The sequence below is a fragment of the Oncorhynchus clarkii genome, unplaced genomic scaffold (genome assembly GCF_045791955.1).
Source record: "Oncorhynchus clarkii lewisi isolate Uvic-CL-2024 unplaced genomic scaffold, UVic_Ocla_1.0 unplaced_contig_5055_pilon_pilon, whole genome shotgun sequence".
In the NCBI taxonomy this organism is placed as follows: domain Eukaryota; kingdom Metazoa; phylum Chordata; class Actinopteri; order Salmoniformes; family Salmonidae; genus Oncorhynchus; species Oncorhynchus clarkii.
This window is the reverse complement of record NW_027260874.1, coordinates 1-8,171: the sequence shown is the minus strand read 5'-3', so window position 1 is coordinate 8,171 and position 8,171 is coordinate 1. Positions and strand designations below refer to the sequence as shown.

The 8,171-nt window shown below is 45.4% G+C and overlaps 1 protein-coding gene across 1 annotated transcript; it reads left to right on the top strand.

The window, feature by feature from the left end:
* Positions 1 to 2,340: 2,340 nt before the first annotated feature.
* On the top strand, positions 2,341 to 7,714 carry LOC139402033 (amine sulfotransferase-like; the record flags this gene model as incomplete). The annotated part of the gene is made up of 3 exons (XM_071146083.1): positions 2,341 to 2,518; positions 5,778 to 5,987; positions 7,515 to 7,714. Coding segments are annotated over exons 1-3 (576 nt in total), but the record flags the coding sequence as incomplete, so codon positions are not given.
* Between the last annotated feature and the right edge of the window lie 457 nt (positions 7,715 to 8,171).

The window sequence follows — 8,171 nt, the reverse complement described above, 5'->3', positions numbered from 1 at the left end:
ACCTGAACAGGTGACCTATATGAATGGATACCTGAACAGGTAACCTATATGAATGGATACCTGACCAGGTGACCTATATGACTGGATACCTGAACAGGTGACCTATATGACTGGATACCTGAACAGGTGACCTATATGACTGGATACCTGAACAGGTGACCTATATGACTGGATTCCTGAACAGGTGAAAAATGTATGATTGGATACCTGAACAGGTGACCTATATGACTGGATTCCTGAACAGGTGACCTATATGATTGGATACCTGAACAGGTGACCTATATGACTGGATTCCTGAACAGGTGAAAAATGTATGATTGGATACCTGAACAGGTGACCTATATGACTGGATTCCTGAACAGGTGAACTATATGACTGGATTCCTGAACAGGTGAATTATATGACTGGATACCTGAACAGGTGAACTATATGCCGAATATATAAATTGCCGAATGGTAATTGACTCGTTCTTGTGTAATTCGGTGTCTTTCCGAGATCTTACAGAAGATGGCAGTATAGTACAATAATTTAGAAAAAAAAGAGAGTCAGCGAGAAAGAGAAAGTGTGTGCATGTGTGTTTGAGAGAGAGAGAGTTTTGCGAGACACTCTCGGGAATCAAGATACACTTGGGCTCAATACAGTCATTCATTCTACTGTAAATGAGACACACACTTACACACACACATACAAGGCACACGTGTATCTAGTGTGAGCATGTCTGTTTCTAAACCAATCGAATCGACCGATCCTGCTGGTTGACAGCCTATCCCCTGGGGTGTCTTTGACACGTCCACTTGATGACATGGTTCTTAGATCAATAACCAATAACATGCCAATCACCAATCAACCCTCTGGTTAGAAAAACACTCCACAGTGACTAAAACCCCATGAATGGATGGATCTACAATCATCCCTTCGTCCTTCCATCCCTCCGTTCCTGGTGAGAAGTGAATTGAAAGAGGAGAGATGTGGAATGACTTGAATAATTGACCGTGCTTGGCAAACTCTGTTCAAGGTTTAGAATTCCCATGTCCACTGGAAGTTCAAAAAGTCATAGCCACAATGACATCATACATGTAGTCTATTGCTCAACCAGCAACAGCTACAAAATGACTCGCCTATTTGGGCAAACAGATTGCTATTTATTTTTTCATTCAACCCCCTTCCATAAAAGGGCAGACCTGGGACGCCGCTCATGTGCACCTGCAACAGGCCGTGAGGTGTCAGAAGGCGAGTGCCAATCGCCACCGCAGTGAGGCCCCGGTGTTCGCACCGGGGGACAGGGTCTGGCTCTCGACCCGAAACCTGCCCTTCCGCCTGCCCTGTCGGAAGCTGGGCCTGCGGTTTTAGGGACCATTTAAAGTCCTGAGGAGACTGAACGAGGTTTGTTACAGGTTACAGCTTCCCCCCGATTACCGTATTAACCTCTCGTTCCATGTGTCTCTCCTCAGGCCGGTGGTGGCTGGCCCGCTCTGGGAGTCTGAGGTTCGGGAGGTTCCTCCGCCCCCTCTGGACATCGACGGGGCCCCTGCGTATGCTGTTCGAGCCTTACTGGACTCGAGGCGTCGGGCCTTCAGTACCTCATGGAGTGGGAGGGGTACGGTCCAAGAGATGCTGGGTGCCGGTGGAGGACGTTTTGGACCCTTCGTTGCTACTGGAGTTCCACCGTCTCCAACCGGATCGCCCTGCGCCTCGTCCTCCGGTCGTCTCCGGGGGTCGGTGTTGGTGTGCTGCTGCAGCGCGTTGAGGGTACTGTCACGGTTTCTATTCCCCAATTACATGTTCATCATTTAACCCTCTGTTTTCCCCATGGTTTTTGTGCGTGATTGTTTAAGGATCTGGGTGTAGCTGGTGCAGAGGAGTCAGGCGCAGGACAGCAGAGATGAGTAACACAAGAAACTTTACTCAAAATGTCCAAATACATGAAGTAATACCAAGCCCAAAAATATCGGACCAAACTTACAATAAAACAAATCACTCACAAAACCCATGGGGGAAACAGAGGGTTAAATAATGAACATGTAATTGGGGAATTGAAACCAGGTGTGTAAAACAAATACAAAACAAATGGAAAATGAAAAGTGGATCACGAAGGCTAGAAGGTGGAAGTTGTGACAACCGTAGAGTTACAACAGGACAATGCAACTGTACAAAGGTTAACTGAAGAAGCCTACTCTCATTAACCCGTAAACAAAAATTGACACGGTTTACGTGACTTCACTTATAAAAATCTAATCTAATTCTTAGAAAACGTCCTCGGTCACCTTCCCTCACTCTCATTTTCCTATTGACCACAATTGGTTTCAGCTGTTTTTCCCCTTATCAACCGTTTTCCGATAACGTTTTTTTTAAATGTCTCAACAAGAGTATAAGCTTCTCGGTGAGCAGTTGTTTACATATAAAGGCCAGGTGTTTCCCGTGGCTGACACGTATGAATTAACCACGGAATATATCGACAGCTTGGAACACTTTGAGATCAAGGACAGTGATGTTTTCCTTGTCACTTTCCCCAAATCAGGTAAGCAAACGATTGAAAAGTCTTACTTTCACACGGACAGTAGCTACAGAGGTATAATAAACAGGACTGGTGCTTGAACATCTATTACAAATTGAGTAGGTTGTAATTAAAGCATGAATAAGCCAACGTTTGCAGTAAACACATTAACAGCTGACTTTCAGCATTCTCATAGGGAAGATGTATGGCACTTACACAAATGATGATTGGCTGAAAGAACTTGACAATAAGAAGATTGTGGGAGCTGTGTTGATTGACTTCAGTGCAGCTTTTGACTTTATCAATCATAGTCGGCTGCTGAAAAACATGTGTTATGGCTTTACATCCCCTGCTTTATAGTGGGTCGAGATTTACCTGTCTAACAGAACACAGAGGGTGTTCTTTAATGGAAGCCTCTCCAACATAATCCAGGTAGAGTTGGGCATTCCCCACAAGACATGCCACCAGGGGTCTGTTCAAACAGCGAACACACAGCTCAGATAACCATGCATTCCCCACAAGACATGCCACCAGGGGTCTGTTCAAACAGCGAACACACAGCTCAGATAACCATGCATTCCCCACAAGACATGCCACCAGGGGTCTCTTCACAGTCTCCAAGTCTACAACAGACTCTGGGAAAGGCACAGTACTACATAGAGCCATGAATACATGAACTACACCTTATGGGACAACTCGGACTGTGAAGAGACACACACACACAGGCACACACACACGCATATGCACACACAAGCTAACACGCACTCTACACACAAGTACATTGTGATGTTGATATATTGTGGTATTATAAATGTTGCAGTGTAGATATGTAGTGGTAGAGTTGTGGTGTAATAATGTGTTTGTTGTATTATGTAGTTAAAATAAAAAATAAATAAATTGAGATGTAAATGCCTTAATCTTGTTTGGACCCCAGGAAGAGTAGCTGCAGCCAAAACAGCAGCTAATGGGGATCCTTAATACATACAACAACAACACAAATATAATAATATAACTATTTGTGGTAGGCTATTTCATCTCAAGCATATTGGTTAAAGTTTGCCTTGCTTTGACAACAAACTGTACCAAAATGGACATTTACAGTATATCCCTTTCTACTCTCACTCACTCACTCACTCACTCACACTCACTCACTCACTCACTCACTCACTCACTCACTCACTCACTCACTCACTCACTCACTCACTCACTCACACACACACACACACTGGTACAGCAAGCTTTACAAGGAGATTTGGAGAATATCAGGAAATGGGTTTGCCAAAACAAACTTGCTTTAAACACCAAGAAAACCAAAGTTATGTTGGTCTGTTCAACTAGGAAAAGGCCAAAACAGCATGGGATACAATTAAGTATGGGAGGAGTACAAATTGAAGAAGTGTCAGAAACCAAACTACTAGGAGTGCAGCTAGACAACTGCTTATCATGGTCGTCTCAAATAACTATTCTATGTAAAAAAAATATTAAAACAGCATAATCAGAAGGATAGCTAAATATTTACCAGGAAAAATCCTTCAGCAAATAACACAAGCATTGGTTGAGAGTCAGGTGAACTATTGTTCGGTGGTCTGGGGAAATGCATCATCTAGTGAAGTTAGGAGGCTGCAGAATGCACAGAATAAAGCAGCAAGGATTGTTTTAAGGCGGAGATATGGTTCTTCTGTTGCAGTCATGCGCAGTGTTCTTGGTTGGTCATCAATCGACAAGATAATTGAAAAAAACATGCTTATTTTATTTTATAATATACATCATTTAAAACGGCCAAGTTCTATTCACAACGGTATTCAGTTGGTAAGAGACAGACATTCAGTAAATACTAGGAATAGATTGTCCACCATCTATGCATTATCCAGACAGAAAAAAGAAATGGGCAAAAGAACATTTCGATTTAGAGCAATAAAAAAATGGAATAAATTAACTGAGCAAACTAGAAACCTTTCTATATATAAGTTATATAAGTATTGCGTTGTGCCTAAGAACAGCCTCCCTTAGGCCTCCCGGGTGGCGCAGTGGTTAAGGGCGCTGTACTGCAGCGCCAGCTGTGCCACCAGCTGTGCCTAGGCTCTGTCGTAACCGGCCGCGACCGGGAGGTCCGTGGGGCGACGCACAATTGGCCTAGCGTCGTCCGGGAGCAACTCCTGTGGCGGGCCGGGCGCAGTGCGCGCTAACCAGGTCGCCAGGTGCACGGTGTTTCCTCCGACACATTGGTGCGGCTGGCTTCCGGGTTGGATGGCGCTGTGTTAAGAAGCAGTGCAGCTTGGTTGGGTTGTGTATCGGAGGACGCATGACTTTCAACCTTTGTCTCTGTAGCGATGAGACAAGATAGTAGCTACTAAACAATTGGATACCACGAAATTGGGGAGAAAAAGGGCTAAAATAGTGGTTAGAGCGTTGGACTAGTAACCGCAAGGTTGCGAGATCGAATCCCCAAGCTGACAAGGTAAACATCTGTTGTTCCGCCCCTGAACAAGGCAGTTAACTCACTGTACCCCTGAACAAGGCAGTTAACACACTGTTCCCCTGAACAAGGCAGTTAACTCACTGTACCCCTGAACAGGGCAGTTAACTCACTGTTCCCCTGAACAAGGCAGTTAACTCACTGTTCCCCTGAACAAGGCAGTTAACTCACTGTACCCCTGAACAAGGCAGTTAACTCACTGTTCCCCTGAACAAGGCAGTTAACACACTGTTCCCCTGAACAAGACAGTTAACTCACTGTACCCCTGAACAGGGCAGTTAACTCACTGTTCCCCTGAACAGGGCAGTTAACTCACTGTTCCCCTGAACAAGGCAGTTAAATCACTGTTCCCCTGAACAGACAGTTAACTCACTGTTCCCCTGAACAAGGCAGTTAACTCACTGTACCCCTGAACAGGGCAGTTAACTCACTGTTCCCCTGAACAAGGCAGTTAACTCACTGTTCCCCTGAACAGGGCAGTTAACTCACTGTTCCCCTGAACAGGGCAGTTAACTCACTGTTCCCCTGAACAAGGCAGTTAACTCACTGTACCTAGGCTGTCATTGTAAATAAAAATAAATATGCCACATTGTCTTAACTATAATATACTGTACATGGCTAAAATATATAACCTATATAACAAGTTACCTGTGCTCAGGTAACAGTATGTAAGGTCAGTGTAGTACTGTTGACAGAACCTGTAAGGTGGGGTTTCTCCCTCTCTCCATTTTTTGGAGGACAAACTACATTCACCTTCACTGCCACTTTTCTCTCACTCTCTTGCTCTCTCTCCCTCTCCTCTCCCAGGTACAGTATGGACCCAGCGTATCATCACCCTGTTGTTTGAGGATGATTTCCCAGAGGAGGCTAACCAGACCACCTTTGTGAGGATGCCCTGGCTGGAGATCCTGGAGAAGGGGAAGACCTACACCGAGAGACCCTCTCCACGCCTCTTCTGCTCCCATCTACACCAGGAACTTATGCCCAAGGGTCTGCAGAAGAAGAGGGCCAGAGTGGGTGGGGTTAGATGGTTATACATACAGCATTATGCCTTCAGTGAGTGGGTTTAAATGGTAGTGAGTGGGGTTAGATGGTAGTGAGTGGGGTTAGATGGTAGTGAGTGGGGTTAGATGGTAGTGAGTGGGGTTAGATGGTAGTGAGTGGGGTTAGATGGTAGTGAGTGGGGTTTAAATGGTAGTGAGTGGGGTTAGATGGTAGTGAGTGGGGTTAGATGGTAGTGAGTGGGGTTAGATGGTTATACATACAGCATTATGCCTTCAGTGAGTGGGTATAAATGGTAGTGAGTGGGGTTAGATGATAGTGAGTGGGGTTTAAATGGAAGTGAGTGGGGTTAGATGGCAGTGAGTGGGGTTAGATGGTAGTGAGTGGGGTTAGATGGTAGTGAGTGGGGTTAGATGGTAGTGAGTGGGGTTAGATGGTAGTAAGTGGGGTTAGATGGTAGTGAGTGGGGTTAGATGGTTATACATACAGCATTATGCCTTCAGTGAGTGGGTATAAATGGTAGTGAGTGGGGTTAGATGGTAGTGAGTGAGGTTTAAATGGAAGTGAGTGGGGTTTAGATGGAAGTGAGTGGGGTTAGATGGTAGTGAGTGGGGTTAGATGGTAGTGAGTGGGTTTAAATGGTAGTGAGTGGGGTTAGATGGTAGTGAGTGGGGTTTAAATGGTAGTGAGTGGGTTTAAATGGAAGTGAGTGGGTTTAAATGGTAGTGAGTGGGGTTAGATGGTAGTGAGTGGGGTTAGATGGTAGTGAGTGGGGTTAGATGGTAGTGAGTGGGGTTAGATGGTAGTGAGTGGGGTTAGATGGTAGTGAGTGGGGTTAGATGGTAGTGAGGGGGGTTAGATGGTAGTAAGTGGGGTTAGATGGTAGTGAGTGGGGTTAGATGGTTATACATACAGCATTCTGCCTTCAGTGAGTGGGTTTAAATGGTAGTGAGTGGGGTTTAAATGGTAGTGAGTGGGGTTTAAATGGAAGTGAGTGGGTTTAAATGGTAGTGAGTGGGGTTAGATGGTAGTGAGTGGGGTTAGATGGTAGTGAGTGGGTTTAAATGGTAGTGAGTGGGGTTAGATGGTAGTGAGTGGGGTTAGATGGTAGTGAGTGGGGTTAGATGGTAGTGAGTGGGGTTAGATGGTTATACATACAGCATTATGCCTTCAGTGAGTGTGTTTAAATGGTAGTGAGTGGGGTTTAAATGGTAGTGAGTGGGGTTTAAATGGTAGTGAGTGGGGTTTAAATGGAAGTGAGTGGGTTTAAATGGTAGTGAGTGGGGTTAGATGGTAGTGAGTGGGGTTAGATGGTAGTGAGTGGGTTTAAATGGTAGTGAGTGGGTTTAAATGGTAGTGAGTGGGTTTAAATGGAAGTGAGTGGGGTTAGATGGTAGTGAGTGGGTTTAAATGGTAGTGAGTGGGGTTAGATGGTAGTGAGTGGGTTTAAATGGTAGTGAGTTGAGGACAAACTACATTCACCTTCACTGTCACTTTTCTCTCACTCTCTTGCTCTCTCTCCCTCTCCTCTCCCATGTACAGTATGGACCCAGCGTATCATCACCCTGTTGTTTGAGGATGATTTCCCAGAGGAGGCTAACCAGACCACCTTTGTGAGGATGCCCTGGCTGGAGATCCTGGAGAAGGGGAAGACCTACACCGAGAGACCCTCTCCACGCCTCTTCTGCTCCCATCTACACCAGGAACTTATGCCCAAGGGTCTGCAGAAGAAGAGGGCCAGAGTGGGTGGGGTTGGATGGTTATACATACAGCATTATGCCTTCAGTGAGTGGGTTTAAATGGTAGTGAGTGGGGTTAGATGGTAGTGAGTGGGGTTAGATGGTAGTGAGTGGGGTTAGATGGTAGTGAGTGGGGTTAGATGGTAGTGAGTGGGGTTAGATGGTAGTGAGTGGGGTTTAAATGGTAGTGAGTGGGTTTAGATGGTAGTGAGTGGGGTTAGATGGTAGTGAGTGGGGTTAGATGGTTATACATACAGCATTCTGCCTTCAGTGAGTGGGTTTAGATGGTAGTGAGTGGGGTTAGATGGTAGTGAGTGGGGTTAGATGGTAGTGAGTGGGGTTAGATGGTTATACATACAGCATTCTGCCTTCAGTGAGTGGGTTTAGATGGTAGTGAGTGGGGTTAGATGGTAGTGAGTGGGGTTAGATGGTTATACAAACAGCATTATGCCTTCAGTGA